The sequence below is a fragment of the Polypterus senegalus genome, chromosome 11, assembly GCF_016835505.1.
Source record: "Polypterus senegalus isolate Bchr_013 chromosome 11, ASM1683550v1, whole genome shotgun sequence".
Classification (NCBI taxonomy): domain Eukaryota; kingdom Metazoa; phylum Chordata; class Cladistia; order Polypteriformes; family Polypteridae; genus Polypterus; species Polypterus senegalus.
In genome coordinates, this window is record NC_053164.1 from 68,295,539 (window position 1) to 68,323,354 (window position 27,816).

General features: G+C 39.8%; 1 protein-coding gene across 2 annotated transcripts in view; it reads right to left on the reverse strand.

Moving 5' to 3' along the window:
- LOC120539127 (zinc-alpha-2-glycoprotein-like) overlaps positions 1 to 27,816 on the reverse strand; it is a 61,016-nt gene that overhangs the window by 20,480 nt on the left and 12,720 nt on the right. Inside the window, exon 3 of one of the 2 annotated variants that reach the window (XM_039768920.1) lies at positions 22,158 to 22,360. The exons of the other annotated variant lie outside the window; for it this stretch is intronic. Within the exon in view, the coding sequence (XP_039624854.1) occupies positions 22,203 to 22,360 (158 nt within the window). The 3' untranslated portion in view covers positions 22,158 to 22,202. Of the gene's footprint in view, positions 1 to 22,157; positions 22,361 to 27,816 lie in introns of those variants that run through there. 2 annotated transcript variants of the gene reach the window in all.

Below are 27,816 nucleotides of genomic sequence, written 5' to 3' on the forward strand. Positions count from 1 at the left end.
CCATTAAATTCCAAGAATAAAATTGGGTTTCCATTTCTTGCATTTCCTGCCAGCACAAAGCATCTTTCTTCCTCTGTCTCCTCAGTTCACCCACCCAACAGCTATGGCTCCTCTCCTGGGTCTCAACCCCACCACCATATTTTAGTGTCCACCAGGACACTTAGAACTGGATCTCCATCATCCTGCCACTTAACCATCAATCCAGCAGGACCCCTGCTCTAGACTGTTACGGGGAGTAACACACCCTTGGAGCACCATTCCTCTTGGGGCCACCAGCAGCTCTGCCTTCTCAACACTGCACTGACTCACACTCCAGATTCTGCCTTTCTTGGCCTTTGGTTTCTTTTGCTCTCCCCTAACTCTGACTCAGCTCCTGTTTATACTCCTGTGGGTGCAGTGTCTTGTGGCTTGTGGAAAGTCAATGAGGAAACTGGAGCCAACTGTGCATTTAGCTACAAGCAGGATTATCCCAATCTCTCCATTTAACACGCCAGGGCTGCATGAACACACACAACCACAAGGCCTGAGCTGCACGATTTTCATTTAAAACACACTGTCACAGACCCCAACATGCATCACCACATACACCTGAACAGCAGCAAAACCAAGGAACTGGTGGTGGATTTTAGGAGGCCCAGGCCCCTCATGGACCCTGTGATCATCAGAGGAAACTGTGTGCAGAGGGTACAGACCTATAAATTCCTGGGAGTGCAGCTGGATGATAAATTGGACAGGACTGCCAAAACTGATGCTCTGTGCAAGAGAGGACAAAGCCGACTATACTTTCTTAGAAGACTGGCGTCCTTCAACATTTGCAATAAAATGCTGCAGATGTTCTATCAGACGGTTGTGGTGAGAGTCCTCTTCTACGCGGTGGTGTGCTGGGGAGGCAGCATAAAGAAGAAGGACACCTCACACCTGGACAAACATGTGAGGAAGGCAGGCTCTATTGCAGGAATGAAGCTGGACAGTTTGACATCCGTGGAAGAGCGACGGGCGCTGAGCAAACTCCTGTCAATCCACTACATCCACTGAACAGTGTCATCTCCAGGCAGAGGAGCAGCTTCAGCGACAGACTGCTGTCACTGTCCTGCTCCACTCCCCCACACTATGCGACTCTTCAGTTCCACCTGGAGGGTAAACGCTAACATTATACAAAGTAATTTTCTGTTCTTACCTGCATTTTTATTACTCTTTAATTTAATATTGTTTTTGTATCAGTATGCTGCTGTTGGATTATGTGAGTTTCCCTTGGGATTTATAAAGTATCTATCTATCTATCTATCTATCTATCTATCTATCTATCTATCTATCTATCTATCTATCTATCTATCTATCTATCTATCTATCACAGTCATCTGTTGTAAATCTGTAAAAACTTTTTTACTTTGTTCAAAGACAAAAATAAGAAACAGAAATGGAGAAAAGTGAAGTGATGTAACATCACTACTCCAAAATGAAAAGAGCGCCTGTTACTTCAATGCTTCTAACGCTATGTTATGTCTCAGCAGGTAAATTAGCTCAGGTTTTCATGTATGTTGATCATTTCTAGATTACTGGTTGTGTTTGTATTCTACCTACCTGTCAGTTAGAGCTTTTCATCTGCACAGAAAAAAAACTCACACACTGTCACAGACCCCCAAAATGCATCACCACAGTCATCTCCAGTTTCCAGATTTATAATCATTACTATGTCTGACACTCTTTTCACCTCCAAAACACTCTTGACATACTGCTCCTTTAGATTAATCCCTAACCCATTTCTTCTCCCATCCACATCATGATAGAAAAATTGGAATCCACCTCCGATCCACCTGGCCTTACTCCCTTCCATTTAGTCGCTTATACGCATAACATATCAACCTTCCTTCTCTCCATCATATCGCTAACTCTCTCCCTTACCAGTCATGCTGCTAACATTCAAATTTCCTGCACTCAGTTCCACTCTCTTTACCTTCCTCCTCTCTTCGCTCCTCTGGAAACATCTCCCCATCTTCTCCTTCTTCCACCAACAGTAGCCAATTTCCACTAGCACCCTGTCTGGTATGGAAATTTGTATTGTTGTCCGCATATTGATCTGGCAACATTTTACACTGGATGCCCTTCCTGACGTAACCCTCCCCATTTATCCGGCTTGGGACTGGCACAAAGAAGCACACTGGTTCATGAATCCCCTGTGGCTGGGTTGTGCTTAGTTTCTGTAAATGTTGCTAATACTAGTGAAGCTAACTTATTTAAGAATATTTTATAAAATTCTGCTGGGTAGCCATCAGGGCTGGCTGCTCTCCCACTTTGAAGTGAGTTTATAGCATCTAGTAATTCTTAAAGCATCAGTTGTTTATCCAGTTACGCAGCATTAAAATGATCTAGCTGTGTTATCTCTAATGAATCAAGTAAATTGTGCCTTATCTTCTTTAAACTGAGTAGAATATAAGGATTTATAATATCTCTAAATATGTGAGTGATATATTTATGGTTAATATGTTAATCTCCATCTATGTTGTTAATTGCTGTTATTGCATTATGAACTCCTGCTTGCAGATTTGTTGGGCTAAGATCTTATTGGCCTTTTCTCTGTGTTCATAATAATGATGTTGCAATTTAAAGATAAGCGGTTCGGTTTCTTTAGTAGACAAGATGCTAACGTGTGATTGCAAAACCGGTCTATTCCTGTAGAGTGCCTCATTTGGGGACCTGGTGTATTCTAGATCTATTCTGGAAATTTTGCTGATTAAATCAGATGCCTTCTTGGTTTTCAGTTTATTTTTGTGAGAAAGATATGAAATAATCTGCCTTCTTATAAATGCCTTCAGAGTTTCTCAGAGTATACACGCTGACACCTCTGAGGATGCATTTGTCTCAAAACAATAATCAGTTTGCTTGAATATGCTAATGAGCGAGGTTAAGACGTCAGCTACAAGATGACTGTGTAGGATGCAGTAATTTAAGCTCCATGATCAGAGGGGCATAGTCAGAGATAACAATAGCATCACTTCATATTTGGCAAAAAATAAGTATTTATGAGGAAATAATCAATTCTTGAGTAACAATGATATATGGGTGAGGAGAAGGAGTATGCTCTTAGGTCAGGTTTTAAGAACCTCCATGAGAAAGATAAGTTATGATCTGTTACAAACTGTGTAATTATCTTTTGCACTATTGGATGTTATCGCCATTGTATCTGAGGATCTGTCCAGGGGCCTTATATATTAATGAATGTACACACAAAAATGTTGCATATGTCCATTTCCATGCTAACATCGCAATGTATAAAAACTAAATTTGGTGTAAAGCAACGCACAATCCATTGTGTACGCAAGTTTTGGCTCGGTTTTGCAAACTGGCAGCACCCAGCGTCAAAGCAGTGTTACTGTTCCTTTATTTTTAGATTCACATCCCTGATGCGGCTTTTTAAATACACTGAAATTAACCAGATATCGTTTCTTACTATCACTTTTAAGTACAATTTCCTCACTGTAAACTTGAACTACAGTTGTAATATTGCACAACCTGAGCCACTTATGCTTTCATATTGTATATTTTTCATTGTTTTTATCATATTATTATTATTACTGGTGTTGTTTTTTATCATTTTATAGGAAATAAGTTTATGGAGGATTTGCATATTGAATCTCATTGTACCATACAAAAACAATAAAGAAATTCAGTTCCACTCAATAGAAGAAAGTGCATATTCACAGATGATGACGACCGGCTTCTAAGTCGATTTAGTAGATATCCAAGCAGTGTCTTCTTGTAGCACTTGATATCATTTTTAAGATGAAATGCAGTCAAGTATGTTTATTGCATTATACAGATAATTTGTTAACTTCATTTAAATAATGCATACTTTTAATAATTAGACGTGTAGGCACAGTGGCACATTGGTAGCGATGGGCTGGCGCCCCATCCAGGGATTGTTCCTGCCTCTTGTTGTATGCTTACTGGGACTGGAGCGACCCTGGATGGAGAGATGGATGGAATAATTAAACATGTACTAGGAAGATATTTTAATGTTCCTTAAAAGGTTTGAAGAATTGGAGTTCTAAGCTTATATATGACTTGACATTTACTACAGAGCTGATTGTGTGGCGATTGGTTACTTGGGGAAAGAAAAGGAAGGACTGAAATTGAGGGTTAGTACATTTGAATATTTAAATGATTTTAGCAAATGGCTGCAATATAACAAAGAGTGAAAATTGAAGGGGCCTGAATACTTTCTGTACCCACTGTATATCTCAGAATTAAAAGATTCGTTGCTTGGTGAAAGTGAAATCCACATATGCGAGCGGCAGAGACACAAAGTTGCTGATGCGTAGTGCAGGCAGGGGGTTGGCGAGCAAAGCCCCATAGTTTTCCTAAAAATAACAAAATATATTAAACTGCAACTGTAATACTTATTTAGTTGATATTTGTGTAAATAAATGTTTTAATCATATAAAAACTTTCTTTTAAAATTTTATAAGTGGTATACTTGCCATTCTTTAGCCATTTGCAGCTCCTTTATTACAATAAATGAGTAATAGCCATGTATTTTTGGGTATGTAATTTAGGTGCAATTATGCCAAAACCCCTTAGTGCAAAAGTGTTTAAATATGTAAGGTTAAGAATGGAAACTGAGGTGCTTTCCTGAACAAGACTCCCAGGAGGATGGATGGACATCTCTGAAGAAGGAGAGGAAGATTCCTTACCCAGATGGGAAGCCAAGGCAGATGGACTGGTGTCCAGGCCGGATATATTTGGAGTATCTTCCTGACTGGGATAAAGTGGGACAGGAAAGGACTGTCGCTGGGGCAGTTTATTCCCCAAGAACACTAGATAGAAGCAGCCCTGCATATCGGTGCCTGGTTGGAAACCAGTTGGGCATACTGGGAATTATAGTCCGTAACGCAGCCCTGCTGAAGTCTGTGAGTGTGTCAAGAGGGTGCTGCGGGAGTTACACTCACTGCTATTGGGAACTTCCATATGACCCGGAAGTGCTTCAAACAAGCTAAAGCCCTGGCACTGAAAGTACTTCCGGTCCTCAATAAAACGTGACTGGAGGAGAGCAGTGTGGTAGAAAGAAGAGAGAAGAAGAGAGAAAGAGGTACAAATTTGTGTAATAAATCCCCTTTAATTTTAACCCAAAATTGTTTTGTGTGATCCTGTTTGGGGTTTGGGTGTCAAAGACGCCTCTAGCATTCACGCCTATTTTCAATAACAAAGCTTTTCAATTAGTTGCCAGATGACAAAGAAACTGTAAGGCAACAGCAATGAAAAGATAAATTATGTATGCAATTTATTGGTTACATACATATTAACTATATGCATTTTTGTTATATACTGTATACTCATACAATTCAATGATGAGAATCACAAAATATTCAGTGGGAGCCTTGTGATTGCACTTTACTCAATAGTTATTCAATATTAGGTTTTATAGAAATTAAAGACAATCTCGAAGCTTTTTGTAATTGCAAATTTTTTGTTTTGTTTTTATAGAACTAAGAGCAGAAAACACAGTTCTAAAAAATATATTGAGTGAAAAGAAAGGAGTACTGTAAACAGTATGTTCAATAAAGTTACGTCACTTTGCCTGAATAGGCTTTCTTTAACTATTATTATTACTTACTGTAGATGAATACCAAATCACATTTTAGCAGCAAACAATGCAGGAATTTGAAAAATTTCAAATTGTTCCTAAACTTTTCTTGCACTGAGGATATTTAATAAAAATATGATCCCTGTTAACATTTTGATACTGTAATAAATAATGAAAAATAAAACCTTACAAGTAATTTCAAGTGACAAAAAATCTTAGTGAATTTAAAACTTACCAGCAAAAGATATTTGTAACCCACAGATTATTCCAAGTACTTTAAGCCAAAACATATCTGAAAATTATAGCAAAAACTTCTAAAGTTCTGAAGATATAAAGCAACAAACAGTGGAGAATATCACTTATGATAGTCCACTTTCACACCCAGCTTGTGCTTCAAGTGCTTTAGTTCCTCACCGAGCCAGTTTGATATGGGCAGGGACACAAATAAACTTTAATCATGACTTGACGTTGTTCATTTCTAATGGTGACAGACACACAGAGGGAGATTCCTTAAGACTGCATATCAAGAATATCTAAAGGTCTTGTTTGTGAACATTCAATGCAGTGTTAAATAAAACAAATGTTTTCCCAAGCCAAGCTCTGATGTTTTATTCATTTTGAGTTCATTCTTCTGCTTTATGTCTTTCTAGACACCTTACCTGTGTTTGCTTTCCATCATTACTTCTTTATAAACTTAACTCTTGACAGTAAGTGTCTCATGTGCACTTACTCTGTAGTTACTCAGTTATTACCAATATTATGTGTATTTTGTCATTATTAATGTATAGTTAGTGTGTATATCAAATACTTGTACTGTACAGGTAAGTAGACAATCAAGTACAGAATAGGAATAAGAAATGAGTTGTCACCTAACACCTTACTTAAGTTATACAGTATTTTACAGTAATCACACAGACGTACACTGCAGTTATGCTGATGTAATTACTGTGTACGCTGTAGCTGGGAGAATGAGGACACGGACAAAGTCAGATGCTTGGGGTGCCACCTAGGCAAAAATAAAATTAAAAGGAAATTATGTGCCAACGCGTCTTCATAACAGTCTCTCTTGTCTTCTCTAGAACATCAGTACATGAGTTTCATGGGTTAGTTCAGCACAGAAGTAAGGTCGTAATGAAACACCATCTACCGGGAGCGATCTCCTTTTATATAATGTGGGACATGGCTTCCTTCACTTCAGTACCCTTAAGAGATGATTTTTCGAGTCTGTGAGGGAGAAAGGAAACAAGACTATTAGCGATAGATAGCGCCTCTTCTGATCCTGGGATGGTACCACTTACTTCAACTGAACCTGAAAGGTGACCCTCTGGTGCACATCAGTGACAACATATAATGTGAAAGCAGACACTAAATGATAAAAAAAAAGGTTTTTGAGGTACTTTTCACAGAAAAAAAGAAGCTATTAGAAAATGACTTTGTTCCACAGATGGCACAGTGGCGCAGTGGGTAGTGCTGCTACCTCACAGTTAGAAGAGCTGGGCTCACTTCCGGTCCTCCCTGTGTGGTGTTTGCATGTTCTCACCGTTTCTGCGGGGTTTCCTCTGGGTACTCCGGTTTCCTCCCACAGTCAAAAGATATGCAGGTTAGGTGCATTGCTGATCCTAAATTGTCCCGTGTTTGTGTGTGTTTGTGTCCAGTGGTGGGCTGGCACCCTGCCCGGGATTTGTTTCCTGTCTTGCACCCTGTGTTGGCTGGGATTGGCTCCAGCAGACCATCGTGACCCTGTAGTTAGGATATAGCCGGTTGGATAATGGATGAACTTTGTTCCATACAGAATGCATGGAATTATTTTTGTCACAGCCATGCCGACAAAAGGCTTATTTGAATAAACTATATTTGATGGTGCTAATGTGTGCCATTTTGAACATTGCTGTATTGAATCTTATTTCACAAATAATACTGTTGATGCAAAAACATACAGAGGTAATGAAAAGCAGGTAGAGCAGGAATTAGATTTGCAAACCCTAATGTACCAAACATTTATAATTCAGAGGGTGTACTGTAACCTTATTGCAGAAAATATAACCTTATTGCAGTTGTAAATTTAAATTCAGAGCCATGCTGATGAACTGCAGTGAGTTGTTAGTGTGTTTGTAGACCAACACTAGATGGCGGTACTGTATGAGTAAACGCATCATTTGAGTAATATATCTGTTTGTATAATGTAATGAACTGGGAGGTAGCTGTAATATCACATGCAAACCACACATATTTAATGTCCTGTTAACACCAACTTGTATGGCTTGTTACAGTTGCCAGCCCCACAAAGCGCCCCAGATTTTCTGTCTATCAACTCAAGCACATGGCGACCAAGCAAATTATCACAAAACTGCAGGCATCTGTGAGAATGCACACCAATGTCCATACTATAGCAGCTTGAAATAATCTCGTGGACAGTGGTCTTTTGGAGCCACCTGTTGGCCATCAGAGGCTTCATGGATGACATCACTGTAACTACCACCACTCATGTACAGGTAACCCTATCATCATTGGTTATATGGACCTGGATGAGATTCAAGTCTACAAAGTCAACAAGTCTAGTGATCAGAAAGGGTGTAATTACCACCAAGTTCAAGCTGCAGCCACAGGGCGAAGATTTCCAGCTATTAAGGGCAACCCTATGAACTGGCTAGGGAAATAACCTACAAGACCCTCTTGGATAACAAGCAAAGGATTTTTGAGGAAAACTGAACTTCCTGGAAGGCTACAGTGGTAGATGGACTAGAGAAGAAAATCGACAAACACCTTTTAAAGCTGCCTTGAAATCCCTCCAAGCTTCATATGAGTGGGGACCCAAAAATAACGAGATTTTTTTCTGGAGGCTACGGGAGCGTTAGTTCCAACATTTACCAACTAGGAGCATGTACTAGACTGCCCTCTGCATCATTTGGCCAATCGGAGTCCTTGGGGAAAGGTCTGTAAGTGTCAGTGTAATTTTCTTTTCTTGAGCCTCTGTTACTGTCTTCATCGATTTTGTGATGGCGGACTTGAAAGAATAAAGTGTTTGCATCAAGTTCTGATTCCTTTTAGGGAAAACAGAAGCAGAAGCTATCACAATGCTACTAGAGGCTTTCAAAGAAGAAGCTTTGAGTCAGGCAAAGGTTTTACCTTAAAGTGCTAAATTGCGTGATGCAGTGTTGAGAAAATTATCCAAATTGTGGTCAGGTGAGTGGCTTCTGCATCTCGATAACGCTCCCACCCACACAGTATTGAGCGTGCGGCAGTTTCTCATGAAAAATGGGATGACAACAGTTTCCATACCCACTGAACCCCACCTGCTCCCCACCTTCTTCCCAGACCTTGCACCCTGTGAGTTTTTCTTATTTCTAAGCATGAAGGGGACCATAAAGGAAAGCGTTTCCAGAATGTAGAGGAGGTTAAGAACCAAACAACAGGACCACTGAAGGCTATCACTTTGCAACATTTTCAGAACAGTTTTGAACAATGGAAAATGTGGTGGGAAAAGTGTATTGTGTCTCAGGGAGAGTATTTTAAGGGTGATTAAATTTTGGAAATGTTCAGAGAAATATATGATTTTTAAAAATTCTCATTATTTTTGGGTCCCCATCATATCTGTTGGTGTCTACATAAAGGACAGATCAGCTGCAGCTTCCTTGTTGTCCATTAGTGTGGAGATCAAAGTAACAGAATGTAAGTTAGTCACGGCCTAGGAGTGAAAGAGTCTGAGGAGCCAGTAGTATGACAAGATCAGGACTCATTGGGGCGCTGGTGCTGCTGTATCCCAGGATGACTGTTCACTTTAAACTCACAGGCATCATTGTTAACATATGCACTCAAAGACAGGGACTGAGAGCAACTCACTTTCATCAGAGGGGTATATCAAATACAAGATAAAGGAGTGAAATGATCCAAGATCAGATGTGGAAGAGAGGAGGTGAGCAAGAACCACCTGCAAGGAGCCTGGACAATGTGGGACCATCCACGAAAAGATCTCATAGGCTGGCCAATGAAGTTTGGCACCTTTGTATAATATTTTCTGTTGCAGGCAGCCTGTGATATCCTCCCAACTACAGTGAAGTTGCACAAGTAGGGTAGGAAGGAGACTCTATAATGCATGCAGTGTAGTCGCTGGGAGTTACGGCACAAAAATTCCATGTTGCAAAATGGCATTAAAACTGGAGAGATACAGGAAATACCATGACAAACTCTCAGACATTATGGGTTTTACAGCCCCTACAGCATTTCTTAGTGGAGATTGACAATAAATTTGGAGGAAGACTACCATACGCCAGCAGAGAGAAAACACAGCAAGTACCAAGAATTGGTGCATAACTGTAAAGATAAGGGCTGGCAGACATTGCTGTTCATGGTGAAAGTGGGATGCAGAGGATTCCCTGTCCAGTCGGTGTAGAATCTTCTGTCAGCATTATGACCTAAGGGGCAAAAGAAGAATATCAGTCCAAAGGCTGGGGATGCAGCAGAAAAGGGCTTCATGTTGGTTAAGGTTAAGGAGAGAGGAGGCATGCTGGATGCCAGAAGCTGATGGGCAGTGATTTGGTGTGGTGGTTGAAGGTTAAACCATCTGAGGAAAGCTGCATACTGCCTGATGATATCAGATTCTGGCCAAGACAGCAGTCATCAAAACGCGAGTGTGGGTGAGTGCAATAGACGGTGTATTTGAAAACACATCATTCACATACAAGGAGTTTATATAATCACAGAGATCCAAAATCCTTGATCTTCAGTGCCCAACAATTACAAAGAGTTGTGATTTGCATTAGAGTGTGATGTGCATAAATTACTGGGTTTTGTTTTACATTTACTTTTGGGGCCTATTCTACATAACATGGATATTGCCTTAGAATCCCGAGCTGTGGACATCAGTGAGAGTGTCAAGTCCAGCAAAGTGAAAGATGTCTTCAATATTGACATCATGTCATATACAATTCAGAAATATCCTTTAACATTGCATGATTGTTAACTGCATTTTTGACTCTTCTGCAGTTTACACAACTTTAAAGTGGCAACCTGTCTGACATGTGATACTGATGTCAAACAAAATAAAGGAGAGTGAAAATTATAAACATTAATGTTAGATCATCACACATTGCCATATATACAAATACAGAAGTGGAAAATAATCTGTGAGAAAAATCATGGCAGTGTTGCTTTTGTGTTCTTTCAGTAGCAGGTGATCAGAACCCTGATTTAGAGAGATTTATAGATTATTAATTAAATTATATAGATTATTTATAGATTTATAGAGACGCCTCAAAATAAGAAAAACAAGCCTAACATGAACACAATGGATTGCACTGCAGGTCTAGTAGCACAGGATGGCAGCTTTTACTCACTTTCAATGGCAGAATGCAGACTAGGAAAATACTTGTTTGTCAGTCAGTCATTCTCCAACACTGCTATATACTAACACAGGGTCACGGGAGCCAATCCCAGCCAACACAGGGCACAAGGCAGGAACAAATCCCAGGCAGGGCACCAGCCCATGGCAGGACACACACACCTACACACCAAGCACACACTAGGGACAATTTAGGATCACCAATGCACCTAACCTGCCTGACTTTGGACTGTGGGAGGAAACCGGAGCAACCGGAGGAAACCCACGTAGACACGGGAGAACATGCAAAATCCACAGAGGGAGGACCGGACGCAAACCCAGGTCTCCTTACTTCCAGGCAGCAGCGCTACCACTGCGCCTTTGTGCTGCCCATACGTATTTGTGCAATGACTCAATAATAACTATCGTAAAGATACCAAAATAGACCAACACTTTCATCAATCATGAACAAGTTCATATGCGTAGATTGCAAAATGTTAAACTGATGGCCTATCTGCATGCTGCAGCCACACTTAAAACAAACATCTCCTCTTTGTCCAGGAGTGACTGGTGTCCTGTCCAAAGCCAGTTCTATCTTTGCACAGTGTGCAGCGAGCATAGGCCTTGGGCCCCAATAACCGTATAATAAATATGGATATATAATAAGGATGGATGAATTAACAATCTACCTTTGATTGTGTAACCCTCACAACAAAATGAGCACAAATTGAATACTTTTATTTAACAAGCACAAGAGATGGCTGGATACAGCATAGCTGAACTCAGGCTTTGGAAGGTGACTTGAAGCGACTTGAATGCCTGGCCATTCAGCAAAAGTGTTCAAGTGCAGTAGAGGAAATTTCAGTAAATGTAAGGTGGTGCATATGTGCCATAAAAGCCAAGATTATTTTTGTATAAAATGTAGAAATTGATTTTGCAGCTAGGATTTTTGCTTCATAGTGCCAGCAGAACATGATTCAGTCCTAGACTTGCTATCATATCTACAGTAAATGTTTTTTTCAAGGACTTACTCCATGGACTCCGGTCACCTTTTTCACTGCATACTATTATCTTCATTATCACGTCATATTGCCAAGTCAGAGTGAGTGTGTTTATGATGGCCTGGCTTTATATCTAAGGTTGTTTTCTTGTAAACTTTACTGTTGGGATATAGTCTAGCCCACTTTTTTCAGAAAATGAATGAATGGATGAAATTGTATTTTAATTGATATTTTATGTGTATTATGCAGCACCCGGGCTTTTAAATCAAAATGAGCTCAATAAATATACAAGGAATTAAACTGAATAAGCAGACCCAACTCACTGTTTAGTCTAGTTATTGTATCACATCATTTTTCAAAGTCAATGAAAGTGTTGTAGGAGAACATTGTCATTGATTTCATTTATTGTTGCAAATTACGTAAAAATTATTTTCTACTAATTCTAGGCAGAAGAAGGATAAGGAAACTGCATCAGGTGTAGACATTTCTGAAATGTCTGTTTGTAAAATATTATAGTGACATCAAAAGCAAATGGATAAAACTGAAAAGGGCCAATTCCTGGGAGTGAAAGATCTTTGCCAAGAGAGCTATTAACATGGAGGTGGATGTGATGGATTTTTTATAAAAGCAGTGAGGACATTCGTCTTAAAGGTCAAATAGGAAGAATGAACTTCTGGTCAGTGACTTTTCTAAACTTTTTTCCTGAGTATCTGCATCTTTTTACCCCACTAGCATTGATCTTCTGTATTCATCCCATCATAGTAGAATCAGATCAGACCATGAACTGGACACTGCTGTCTGTAAGTTAAAGTGAACTTCTGTCACTGTGATGCCCGGGTTACCCACAGCAGGCATCACTTCTGAGACATCAATAGTCATGAAACCAAGAAGGACTGGACAATGATGACATATAACAACAAAAGGTTGGTGCAATCAGTGTGCATGGCGCTTTTTCCAATCAAGTGTTCTGATACAAACTACATTGCTGTCACAATCAATAAATTAATAAATAATCCATGCATGGTAAAATCAGTGCAGTTGTGGTGATTTAAACCCGCAGTAAATAAGTTCTTTCAACCATTAAATTCCAAGAATAAAATTGGGTTTCCATTTCTTGCATTTCCTGCCAGCACAAAGCATCTTTCTTCCTCTGTCTCCTCAGTTCACCCACCCAACAGCTATGGCTCCTCTCCCTGGGTCTCAACCCCACCACCATATTTTAGTGTCCACCAGGACACTTAGAACTGGATCTCCATCATCCTGCCACTTAACCATCAATCCAGCAGGACCCCTGCTCTAGACTGTTACGGGGAGTAACACACCCTTGGAGCACCATTCCTCTTGGGGCCACCAGCAGCTCTGCCTTCTCAACACTGCACTGACTCACACTCCAGATTCTGCCTTTCTTGGCCTTTGGTTTCTTTTGCTCTCCCCTAACTCTGACTCAGCTCCTGTTTATACTCCTGTGGGTGCAGTGTCTTGTGGCTTGTGGAAAGTCAATGAGGAAACTGGAGCCAACTGTGCATTTAGCTACAAGCAGGATTATCCCAATCTCTCCATTTAACACGCCAGGGCTGCATGAACACACACAACCACAAGGCCTGAGCTGCACGATTTTCATTTAAAACACACTGTCACAGACCCCCAACATGCATCACCACATACACCTGAACAGCAGCAAAACCAAGGAACTGGTGGTGGATTTTAGGAGGCCCAGGCCCCTCATGGACCCTGTGATCATCAGAGGAAACTGTGTGCAGAGGGTACAGACCTATAAATTCCTGGGAGTGCAGCTGGATGATAAATTGGACAGGACTGCCAAAACTGATGCTCTGTGCAAGAGAGGACAAAGCCGACTATACTTTCTTAGAAGACTGGCGTCCTTCAACATTTGCAATAAATGCTGCAGATGTTCTATCAGACGGTTGTGGTGAGAGTCCTCTTCTACGCGTGGTGTGCTGGGGAGGCAGCATAAAGAAGAAGGACACCTCACACCTGGACAAACATGTGAGGAAGGCAGGCTCTATTGCAGGAATGAAGCTGGACAGTTTGACATCCGTGGAAGAGCGACGGCGCTGAGCAAACTCCTGTCAATCCACTACATCCACTGAACAGTGTCATCTCCAGGCAGAGGAGCAGCTTCAGCGACAGACTGCTGTCACTGTCCTGCTCCACTCCCCACACTATGCGACTCTTCAGTTCCACCTGGAGGTAAACGTTAACATTATACAAAGTAATTTTCTGTTCTTACCTGCATTTTTATTACTCTTTAATTTAATATTGTTTTTGTATCAGTATGCTGCTGTTGGATTATGTGAGTTTCCCTTAGGATTAATAAAGTATCTATCTATCTATCTATCTATCTATCTATCTATCTATCTATCTATCTATCTATCTATCTATCTATCTATCTATCACAGTCATCTGTTGTAAATCTGTAAAACTTTTTACTTTGTTCAAAGACAAAAATAAGAAACAGAAATGGAGAAAAGTGAAGTGATGTAACATCACTACTCCAAAATGAAAAGAGCGTCTGTTACTTCAATGCTTCTAACGCTATGTTATGTCTCAGCAGGTAAATTAGCTCAGGTTTTCATGTATGTTGATCATTTCTAGATTACTGGTTGTGTTTGTATTCTACCTACCTGTCAGTTAGAACTTTTCATCTGCACAAAAAACACACACTGTCACAGACCCCCAAAATGCATCACCACAGTCATCTCCAGTTTCCAGATTTATAATCATTACTATGTCTGACACTCTTTTCACCTCCAAAAGACTCTTGACATACTGCTCCTTTAGATTAATCCCTAACCCATTTCTTCTCCCATCCACATCATGATAGAAAAATTGGAATCCACCTCCGATCCACCTGGCCTTACTCCCTTCCATTTAGTCGCTTATACGCATAACATATCAACCTTCCTTCTCTCCATCATATCGCTAACTCTCCCCTTACCAGTCATGCTGCTAACATTCAAATTTCCTGCACTCAGTTCCACTCTCTTTACCTTCCTCCTCTCTTCGCTCCTCTGGAAACATCTCCCCATCTTCTCCTTCTTCCACCAACAGTAGCCAATTTCCAATAGCACCCTGTCTGGTATGGAAATTTCTATTGTTGTCCGATATTGATCTGGCAACATTTTACACTGGATGCCCTTCCTGATGTAACCCTACCCATTTATCCGGGCTTGGGACCGGCACAAAGAAGCACACTGGTTCATGAATCCCCTGTGGCTGGGTTGTGCTTAGTTTCTGTAAATGTTGCTAATACTAGTGAAGCTAACTTATTTAAGAATATTTTATAAAATTCTGCTGGGTAGCCATCAGGGCTGGCTGCTCTCCCACTTTGAAGTGAGTTTATAGCATCTAGTAATTCTTAAAGCATCAGTTGTTTATCCAGTTACGCAGCATTAAAATGATCTAGCTGTGTTATCTCTAATGAATCAAGTAAATTGTGCCTTATCTTCTTTAAACTGAGTAGAATATAAGGATTTATAATATCTCTAAATATGTGAGTGATATATTTATGGTTAATATGTTAATCTCCATCTATGTTGTTAATTGCTGTTATTGCATTATGAACTCCTGCTTGCAGATTTGTTGGGTTAAGATCTTATTGGCCTTTTCTCTGTGTTCATAATAATGATGTTGCGATTTAAAGATGAGCGGTTCGCGTTTCTTTAGTAGACAAGATGCTAACGTGTGATTGCAAAACCGGTCTATTCCTGTAGAGTGCCTCATTTGGGGACCTGGTGTATTCTAGATCTATTCTGGAAATTTTGCTGATTAAATCAGATGCCTTCTTGGTTTTCAGTTTATTTTTGTGAGAAAGATATGAAATAATCTGACTTCTTAAAAATGCCTTCAGAGTTTCTCAAAGTATACACGCTGACACCTCTGAGGATGCATTTGTCTCAAAAAAATAATCAGTTTGCTTGAATATGATAATGACGAGGTTAAGACGTCAGCTACAAGATGACTGTGTAGGATGCAGTAATTTAAGCTCCATGATCAGAGGGGCATGGTCAGAGGTAACAATAGCATCACTTCATATTTGGCAAAAAATAAGTATTTATGAGGAAATAATCAATTCTTGAGTAACAATGATATATGGGTGAGGAGAAGGAGTATGCTCTTAGGTCAGGTTTTAAGAACCTCCATGAGAAAGATAAGTTATGATCTGTTACAAACTGTGTAATTATCTTTTGCACTATTGGATGTTATCGCCATTGTATCTGAGGATCTGTCCAGGGGCCTTATATATTAATGGTGCGTACACACAAAATGTTGCATATGTCCATTTCCATGCTAACATCGCAATGTATAAAAACTAAATTTGGTGTAAAGCAACGCACAATCCATTGTGTACGCAAGTTTTGGCTCGGTTTTGCAAACTGGCAGCACCCAGCGTCAAAGCAGTGTTACTGTTCCTTTATTTTTAGATTCACATCCCTGATGCGGCTTTTTAAATACACTGAAATTAACCAGATATCGTTTCTTACTATCACTTTTAAGTACAATTTCCTCACTGTAAACTTGAATTACAGTTGTAAAATTGCACAACCTGAGCCACTTATGCTTTCATATTGTATATTTTTCATTGTCTTTTATCATATTATTATTATTACTGGTGTTGTTTTTATCATTTTATAGGAAATAAGTTTATGGAGGATTTGCATATTGAATCTCATTGTACCATACAAAAACAATAAAGAAATTCAGTTCCACTCAATAGAAGAAAGTGCATATTCACAGATGATGACGACCGGCTTCTAAGTCGATTTAGTAGATATCCAAGCAGTGTCTTCTTGGAGCACTTGATATCATTTTTAAGATGAAATGCAGTAAAGTATGTTTATTACATTATACAGATAATATGTTAACTTCATTTAAATAATGCATACTTTTAATAATTAGACGTGTAGGCACAGTGGCACATTGGTAGCGATGGGCTGGCACCCCATCCAGGGATTGTTCCTGCCTCTTGTTGTATGCTTACTGGGACTGGAGCGACCCTGGATGGAGAGATGGATGGAATAATTAAACATGTACTAGGAAGATATTTTAATGTTCCTTAAAAGGTTTGAAGAATTGGAGTTCTAAGCTTATATATGACTTGACATTTACTACAGAGCTGATTGTGTGGCGATTGGTTACTTGGGGAAAGAAAAGGAAGGACTGAAATTGAGGGTTAGTACATTTGAAAGACACAGTACTGCTGCAATAAATTATTAATATTTCATCATGGGTCACACAGCAATAATCTTGTGGGAGGAAGAAACAATCTCTAGACAGGGAGCCAGCTCATCACTACCACTACACCACCTTGCCTCCATGTTTAATCCATCCATCCATTATCCAACCTGCTATAGCCTAACAGGGACATGGGGGTCTGCTGGAGCCAATCTCAGCCAGCACAGGGCACAAGGCAGGAACAAACCCGAGCAGCGCCATCCCACCGCAGTTTTGATGAAAATGCTGGCAGGAAGTTACTCCACACTATCGCAGTCTTAGAAATATGAAGAATCCACAAAAATATTTACAAACAAGAAAAAGAAGTATATATACAAAAATAAAAAGTGCACCAAAATCCAAATGACGTAAATTTCTCCACCATTTAAGAATAATAACTAGGAGATATCCATAATACAAAGAAAATACATACAACTATAGGCACAAGCTGTAATTATTTATTACACTGTAAACTGCTCGGCGATAAACTGCACCTCACATTCACGGATTGGCCAAAAGACAAATCCTGCAGGCAGGAAGTGCCTTTAATATTTTGATGAAGAAATTTAGTGCATGCTGTCTCTCCCAACCAATTGTGGATGATCTTAGCACGTCCACACAATACCTCTGTTAATTTCATTACAGTTTCAGCGGCTTTGGGCTTAACTACACTGCCACCTTCAAACAATATTGTAAGCTTTCACCTTCTTTTTATTTTGGGACAATAACTAAGTGCTCCACAATCGTATCGACTCCAGCAGCAGGTGGCCACGAGCCCACCTTTGGCCTGGAGAATGTGTTATATACACTGCTCACAAAAATTAAAGGAACACTTTAAAGAAACACATTAGATACATCAGATCTCAATATGAAGTTGGATATCTACACAAATAACGACAGGGCAATGTCTTAGGAAGAAAAGGATGCCAAGTCTTTTAATGGAAATAAAAGTTTTCTGCCTACAGAGGGCTCAATTGTGTAGACACCCTAAAATCAGAGTGAAATGAAGATGTGGCAGGCTAGTCCATTTTTTCAAAAACTTAATTTCTGCTACTCAAAATGATTTTCAGTATCTTGTGTGGCCCCCACGAGCTTGTATGCATGCTTGACAATGTCGGGCATGCTTCTAATGAGACGACGAATGGTGTCTTGGGGCATTTCCTCCCAGATCTGTATGAGGGCATCCCTGAGCTGTTATACAGTCTGAGGAGCAACCTGGCGGCGCCTAATGGACCGAAACATAATGTCCCACAGATGTTCTATTGGGTTTAAGTCAGGGGATCGTGAAGGCCATTCAGTTGTTTCAATTCCTTCATCCTCCAGGTACTGCCTGCATACTCTTGCCATTGTCGTGCATTAGAGGAAACCAGGACCTACTGCACCAGCGTAGGGTCTGACAATGGGTCCAAGGATTTCATCCTGATACCTAATGGCAGTCAAGATGCCGTTGTCTAGCCTGTAGAGGTCTGTGAGTCGCTCCATGGATATGCCTCCAAGATCATCACTGACCCACCACCAAACCAGTCATGCTAAACAATGTTACAGGCAGCATAATATTCTCCACGGATTCTCCTGACCCTTTCCCATCTTTCACATTTACTCAGGGTGAACCTGCTCTCATCTGTGAAAAGCACAGGACGCCAGTGGTGGACCTGCCAATTCTGGTATTCTATGGCAAATGCCAATTGAGCTCCCGGTGCTGTGCAGTGAGCACAGGGCGCAGACATTTGGGCCCTCAGGCAACCTTCATGAAGTCTGTTTCTGATTGTTTGGTCAGAGATATTCACACCAGTGGCCTGCTGGAGGTCATTTTGTAGGGCTCTGGCAGTGCTCATCCTGTTCCTCCTTGCCCAAAGGAGCAGATACTGGTCCTGCTGATGGGTTATGGACCTTCTATGGCCCTCTCCAGCTCTCCTAGAGTAACTGCTTGTCTCCTAGAATCTCCTCCATGCCCTTGAGACAGTGCAGGAGACACAGCAAACCTTCTGGCAATGACACGTATTGATGTGCCATCCTGGAGAAGTTGGACTACCTGTGCAACCTCTGTAGGGTCCAGGTATCACCTTGTGCTACCAGTAGTGACATTGACTGTAGCCAAATGCAAAACTAGTGAAGAAACAGTCAAAAAGATGAGGAGGGAAAAATGTCAGTGGCCTCCACCTGTTAAACCATTCCTGTTTTGGGGTCATCTCATTGTAGTCCCTCTAGTGCATCTGTTGTTAATTTCATTAACACCACAGCAGCTGAAACTGATTAACAACCCCTCTGCTACTTAACTGACCAGATTAATATCCCATAAGTTTCATTAACTTTATGCTATACTCTGATTAAAAAGTGTTCCTTTAATTCTTTTGAGAAGTATATTTGACACATCTGTGCTGGGCATGAAGCCCGCAAGTCAAAAGTATGTCATATTTGGAGTTACACCCCTGCCATGGTTGCCAGATGGCAAAACTCCAAGGGAGGTGACTTTGATAGGTTCAGTACTCCAAGGGGGACTCCCCATATCTACAACATCGATAGCTGCAACAATTCAAGGGGAACCCAATCTGGAAATCTACAGCCACAAAACTCCCCAGTTATCAAAAGTGGCATTCATTGGTAAGGCCCACAGTGCAATTAGGCGGGTTATCAGCTGTCATTTGGCTGTAAATAATTCCCAGACCTGGCAGCCCTGACCCCACACGTTGTCTTTTCACTAGAATTTTTCTAACCATGCAGTGGACACGGCTTCAGTATATGAAAATTGTGAGGCTGGTGATGTGGGTGCCAGAATGATGAACGAAAGGCTGAAAATGGAGCAACAGGTGACAAAATGCAGAGGTGCACCAAAAGACATACAAAAACATCTAAAATGTATCTGCTCATCATGTAGGTGCCCCACTCACGAGAATGTTATACTCGTCTTTCCTTTACCATTTTTGGTCAAGAGGTCTGAGTCTCCAGCTTCACATTTTCTTCCTCCAGGTCAGTAATAGCAAGCACAGCTCTTCTTCTATCAGTAGAGTCTCACATCCTCTGCTGTTACATTGTTAGCTATTCGACACTGGACAAACACTGTCCCTTAACTAAAAGTGACAATATCAACACACTGATAAATGGGCCACAACAAGTATAAATGTGTAGACATATATTGGCTACGACTTGCCAAATCTGAGACAAAAACAGCTTAACTAAAGAATCAAACAGGTGAAACCAGAGCCGCCATACTAACTCAGGAACAACACGCATTGTACATATACACTGCACGACTCAAACACAGGACTCTGAGGCTGTCCAATTGCAGTACTAGCCACCATGAGGCCAGGTGTTTGTCAAAAAGTGTGGCCAGCAAATCACCGGAAAAGCAGATTTCTACATGTCCTTCTTTCTACACCAGGGCCCTACTATATTTCTTTGAAACAAAGGTATTACACTGCTGGTGTCTTTTCCGTGAACTTGAAGCAGCACAAGCAAAGCTTTCTTGGTGGGTTTTTCAAATTTAGTGTCACAAGGTAGTCCTCCATAGTGGTGTTTGGAGACAAGGATGTCACTCGTCACATTCTGTTTAGCATAACATCTTGTGATAGGCACACTCCTGATACTGATCTGCTGTTTTAATTACTGTGGATACCTTTAAGAAGATAAATGGTATTCAACTTTTTCAACATCTTTGTTGGCATATTCTATTTAACCTTAACTAAGAAACGTTCAATTGAGAACTGGAAACTTGTGATTAATAAAAAGGAAAGAGATGGCCCTCATTTTAAATTGCTGTGTGTGGGCCTTTGTGATTTGCACTCCTATAAAGTTAAGCCTCATCTGTTACCCTAAAATAAATTAAGATAAAGTATGTTTAAAATCAATTAATTTATGTTAGGCATTGCAGTTATATGGTTCATGACAAGGGATAAAATGCAAATCGAAATGCAAAGGTCAAACAAAAGGCAGTAGTTTAAAGGAGAAATGAACAAAACAGCAGTAAAAGCAAAAATAGTCTGTAGATACTGTGACGGATGGCGGGGAACATGCCTGCCCCATCACCAAATAAACTGGGGACAAGGGTGGGAAACCCAGTATCTCCCACTGGACACTAGATGGCCCCTCACTGGGTTGCAACGATGCATCGGACTCCCCAGGGCTTCATGGGGTTGGAGTTTTGTGCGCCCTGTTGGTTCTGCAGGCACCGCCAGGTGCTGCAGCAGGAACTGCTGGTCTTTTGGGCATTGGTCTCGCCACACCCAGACGTGCATCTGGATGTCGGTAATCAAGCACCTGGAGCACTTCTGGGTACCCAATAAAGGGATCCAGCGACAACCACTCAGTGGCCAGAATCAAGAGGAAGAGGACGAGGTTGCCAGGGAGGAGTGATGGAGGAAGAGAAAGTGCTTGGTTACCTTGTGTGCTTAGGGCACTGTGCTTGGGACTTTGTTGTGGCTGGAGGGATTACGGGAAGACGTTCCCTACAGCTGAAGAAAAATAAATATTTGTTTTATTTTACCCGTGCATCTCGTGTGAATCTGTGTCGGTCGGGCTCAATAGAGCGCATTTTCTTACAATACCTAAGAAGCATTTGAAACAATTAAAAGTAAAAGAAGAAAGTACTTGGAAGTTCACCAAATTGTTATAATTATTTCCCAAACAGGAAAGGTAACATCACAAAAATACTCTTCCAGACTTCATGAATGCAAACAGATTTATTAAATGATTTAAGAAGATTGATATTTTAAGAAATTGAGTCAGTAGACAGTTTTCCTTTGCTCTCTATACTCTACAAGTTGTTTCTAAAGTTTTCTTTACTTTTAAGCTCCCTTTACTAACATTTTGATTTTTAATATAATCATTGTTAATATTTACTGAGATGCACTTATAATTAGATTAGACTGTAACTGAGCTAACCAAATTATAAAAATCTCTTCAAAAGAAGGTGTCCTTGATTAGCCCAAAAACTTTTAAAAATGTTCACATCTAAAGTGACTTTGTAATTTGCAATAAGTGTGTGATCGGCGACCTATTGCCTTTTAAAGAAATATCAACACTGTACTTAGAGTGAAAGAAAAATATTTATGAAGACTCATCATACAGAAGATCAGATGGACAGACATCTTTGCTCATAACACCACCCAACAGCACCCATAATTTGTTTCCCGACTGTTTGTTTTCTGGCCTTGAACCTCGTTGATCCATTGTGTAGTTCAAAGGTTTGATTAAAATAGGACTGATCTCTTGACGTTGCTTCATTTTTTCCTGACAAAAAAAGAAATGAAAAATTATACCCTGAAATAAATTAATAAAAAGGTAGCATATTAACAAAAGACAAAAGATTTTTGAAAGTAAATGTAAAATTCTCCATGACATATTGCTCAGACTACTTGGCTTACTACAATTTCATTATCTAAGTCTGAACAGGCTGGAGCCCATCCCAAAAGGCTTCGGGCACAAGGCATAAATAATGCCTGGGCAGGGTGCAGGTTTACAGTAATACTCTGTTTGTATTTTATTATGTGAATAAATTATTACTGGTATATTTGATCAATTTCTTTGGAGGGCTCTACTTCTATAAATAGTGTAAGGATAGACAATGGCTTCATTCTATGTCAGCCTGATGTGAGTTCCACAGTGGGTGGACTGGTGTCCCAAATGGGATGGAGGATGATTCCTTGCCTGGCCAGGATGCCAGGGTACAGGAACTGTTACCCAGCCAGGAGGCCAATACAGTGGAAGGACCGGAGGAGACAACAACATAAGAGTACTTTCTCCCACAGTATGTTAGATGGCAGCATCCCTGGATTAGGATTCCCACATGGACACCCGCAGGGAATGCTGAGACCTGTCTTCCAAAGTTCAGCTCTGTTCAGTTCCATTGGGGCCTCCAGGATTCACAATCCTTACTTTCAGGGGCTTCCATTTAATCCAGAAGTGCATCCAGTGGGATATGCCCTAGCAATGGAAGTGCTCCTGGGTCATAAATAAAAGAAGCCGCTCGACTTCATCCAGGCACGTTGGAGTCAGGAGTGGAGGATGAACAACGCCGCCTAGGAGAAGTGGAGGAGAAGAAGAGAAAGAGGAAGACTTTGTTGCATTGAACACGAAGCCCATAACAAAAGGTACTTGTGTTGGCGAGGTTGTGTCTGGGGTTTGGGGTGTTGCAATGCCCCTACTGGTCACAGTGCTTTTTATTTAATACCAGCTGAAATACCTGGTATTCCCTGGGTATATTTGTATAATGGGTTCAGATAAGAAAGCAAACATTTATGTGTTTTTGAAATGTGAACCCTTTTCTCATTGCTGGCTGAAATGCAAGTCTCCTGTCCGTCATCTACAATACATCTCTGATAATTATCAATTTCTCTGCTCTCTTGTAACCATTCTTAAAATGATTAACTAATCATCACCATTTCTGTCTTTGTCATGTTAAGACAAATTTTGTTCTGGTACAAGTTCTTTCTATTTTTATATCCTTGTATTATGCTTCTTCATTGCAAGGCTATGTAAATAGTATATAGTATTTAATAGAATATTTTCCACCTAATGTTGAGATATTTGAATTTCACACTAATTTCTCCATAAAGAAAATATTATTTTGTTTTTGTTGGGTGCACATATAAACAGTTTGCTACTGCTGCTAACCCAAGAACAAGCTACATATACAGTAGTTGTGAACGTGAGGAACAGCGGAGTTTCAAATCAACACTACTTATTCTGACAGGTTGACACTGAGACTTGTTAATTGTTACGGTAAAGCACAGGAAATACTTTATAACATACAAAAATAACAATTGCAAAATTTAACACATGATTTAACACAATCATCTGATTGTTTATATTGCTAAATGTATTGATATAACACCAAGGAAAAACAGAAAATATTTTTTCCTGGAAATAAGGAAAAATTCACATGGTTTATGACATTCATCTATTTATAGTTTAAATGCTGATCAAGAGATATCCAAAGAGAGCAATGAGAGGATGAGGGTCTACTGAGGCATCAAAGGCATCAGACAGAAAGTTGGGGCAAAGCCAAACCCTGCACTGAGGGTAGCGGAGTACAGTGCACAGTTTTATATTGGATTAAATCACACATAGACTGAGAAAATGTGTTATATAGAAAGTGACTGTCCACCTCAGCTCTCTCTGAAGGTACATAAAGTGTTCTTCTCGTCTGTAAAAATTCTAAAGGCAAAGTGCCATGCGAACATTGATATATACTCACTGTACAAAATATTAGGAATATCTGTACACCTGCTTATTCATGCAATTGTCTATTTATCCAATCATATGGAACCAACACAATGCATAAGATCATGCATTTAATATATACAGTTACTTTTTACATCAAACACCAGAATAGGGATGAATTTGAACCTGTTAATTTCAAGTATGGCATGATTGTTTGTTCCAGATGTAATGTAACTGCTGATCTGCTGGGATTTTCAGACACATCAGTCTCTCGACTTTACACAGAATAGTGTGAACAATATTAAAACTTCCTATGAATGTCAGTTCTGCAGACGGGAATGCCTTGTTAATGAGAGGGTTCATAGGAGAATAGCCAGACTAGTCTGAGCTGACAGAAAGGCTATGGTAATTCAGATAACCACTCAGAAATAAAAACACAAAGCTAAAACAGAAGAAGACAAGAAGTGAAGACTGCCTGCAGTGGGTGCACTCTTACCAAACCTGGAAAGGTGAAGACTGGTGGTAGGGTCAAAATTTGACACCAACATCTTGAACCCATACAGCCAACCTGCCTTGACTGAACTGTCCTGGATGGTAGTGGTGGTGTAATGGTGTGGGGAATGTTTTCTTAGCACACTTTGTGCCCATTAATATCAGTTATTCATCACTTGAATGCCACAGCCCATTTGAGTGTTGTTGCTGACCATTTTCAGCCTTGCAAATACCAGAAAATGTGAACACATTCCTCATCTCAAAACTGTAAATTAATGCATAATATTTCCAAAAGTTGTAAACACTTTTGCAACCCAAAAGTGCTTCCAGTTTCTACCTTTGTGGTACTGTTTCTATTGTCCTTTCTTACATTTAATTTCTGTAATCTTGCCCACCTGTGCTGCAGTGGGCTGGCACCCTGCCTGGGGGTTGTTTCCTGCCTTGCGCCCTGTAGTTAGGATGTAGCGGGTTGGATAATGGATGGATGGAAGGATGCCCACCTGTGTTTACCATTCACAGTGGCCCAAGAACTGGAAACTCATTGTTCCAAGGAAGCATCGCTCTATTGTTACTGCAAAGCTTGTGTGTTAGCATCCAGTTTACAAACATATTCTTCAAAACATTGGTTAGACTTCTTTGTTAAACTGAAAAAAAGGTTTTCATAGGTAAGATAATATAGGAGTGAATATTGCTTTATTTCTTCATGATCCCCAAAATACGTTATATTTTTCTAAACCCTGTTTTTTCAAATATGTTAATTATTTCTTTTACTTAACCAACAGATAACACGGTGTTTGAGTAAAAGTGAAGATGTTTGTTACACCAGTAAATGTGAAAAGGTCTTTTAATGTACTAATCATATATTTAGAAAAAATGCTGAAGATTAAATGATTGTAGCCAATGGTGGTTAATTAAAAATGTTGATATTTTTCTCAGGAAAGGAAAGTGGACACTGGTCGATGTTTGTGGAAGAAAACAGGATCAATAAATCTAAAGAAAAAATATTTTTCTTATCAATTTCCTTCCAATTAAGAAACTGATATGAAAACCTGCAGTTAACAGTGCACTCTAGAGCCCAGATATCTACTATCAACTTTGAAAAATTTTAGTTCTAAATGGAAAGATTTTATAATTTAGGTTCATACAAGAACCTGTTGAGCATGATCTGAACTAATTACCACCCATAACATTGACACAGAAGAATTTATGTGTCAACACCTTAGTATACCAACAACACCCAGCATTCTTTTTTTTGGTAATATCTAAAATATATTTAAAATGAGGTGGAAGCATTCCAAATAATGTGAAGAATAGCTGACAATACATGAAAATGCTATATTTTAATTGTTTGTGATATGTTTTCCTGTTACTGTTTCTATAAAACTGCACTGGATTAAGCAGGTTTAATAATAAAAGATCAGGAGATGGCTAGATAAAGTTGTTAAGATTAGAGGAATACTCAACGGAGAGCTTCCTTTATAGCAGTGGCTCTCAATCTGTGGTATGCATACTGAGGAGTTACAGGGTGGTACCTTAAGAAGCAAAACAATTAAAGTAGGGAGCTGCAAGCACAAGGGGAGCAGAGAGAGACAAACAGAACCAGTACGAGTTACACGTAAAGAAGGAACAAATCTTGTTGCTTTTTCAAGATAAAAATGATTTCATTATTAACATTTTATCAATTTATAGAATTGGTTCAGAAATAAAGAAATACCAGATTATTATTAGCTCCTGACCAATCACTGTCACTTTAGCAGTAGTTTTAACTTGCAGCGTCTGAGCATTTGGATGAGAGGTCTGAAGTGACTGCTGGCTTAATCGCCTTGTAGTATAGCACCATATATAGCTGATAAATGAAAGGAGCTTTGCATTCATCCACTTATTGTAATGAATGTGGCTACAGTTGTGCACCCAATGCCCCTCCGTTTTATAACCAACTAATCCAGTTCAGTCTGACATGTACTGTGCCAAATAACCATAACGTGTAATTAGCAGGGCTGCTAAAACATAGTACAGTGGAACCTCGGGTCACGACCGTAATTCGTTCTAAAACTCTGGTCATAACCCAATTTGGTCGTGCCTCAAAGTAATTTCCCCCATAGGATTGTATGTAAATACAATTAATCCGTTCCGGACTGTACAAACTGTATGTAAATATATATATATATATATATATTTAAGCACAAAAATAGTTAATTATACTGTAGCATTGGGGCGGAGTGGTGGCTCTGAGGCTATGGATCTGTGCTGGTATCCAGAAGGTTGCTGTTTCAAATCCCAAAACAGATCCTACTCTGCTGGGCCTTTGAGCAAGACCCTTAACCTGTAATTGCTCCAGGGTGCTGTACAATGGCTGACCCAGCACTCTGATCCCAATGGGTATGCGAAATCTAATTAATTCCTAATACAAGAAATTCTATAAGGTGAAATAAAGAACAAAAAAGAATGCACAGAGTAATAGTAAACTAAATGTAAAAACATTGAAAACACTGAGAGAACCTTGAACAGAGAAAAGTAACATTGCAAGAATTCACGCTATAGCCTTACAAACAGCTTGCTGTAAACACTTTTTTATGAATTTTAAGCACAGGGAAAAACATGAATATTTGAAAAAAAATAAAATAAATAACCAAGAAAAGTAACATTGCAACAATGCACTCTGTTGTGATGTAACATTTTGCATAACATTTGATCAATGTTTTGTATGTCTTTATTTGTAATCTAGGCAAAGCAATGTAATTTAGTGTTACTTTGGTGAGAGGTAGTTGTGTTTGCCCCGTTTATGACTCATTTTACGACAGGATTTGTGTCTTAAACCAGTTTGATGAGTATTTCTCTGCTAAAGTCTTTCAACCCCTGCAAGGAAACCAGGATGTTTAAATATGGATATTCTATTTCACCCATTGGTCTGAGATATGGCTGTTTAGAATTGGCTTGTCTCAGAGGCCTTTAAGTACCATGATGTCCTATTGGTTCTAGGAATTGAGAGAACATCTATAAATGTATGTGCTTAACCTCACATTCTCTCTCTA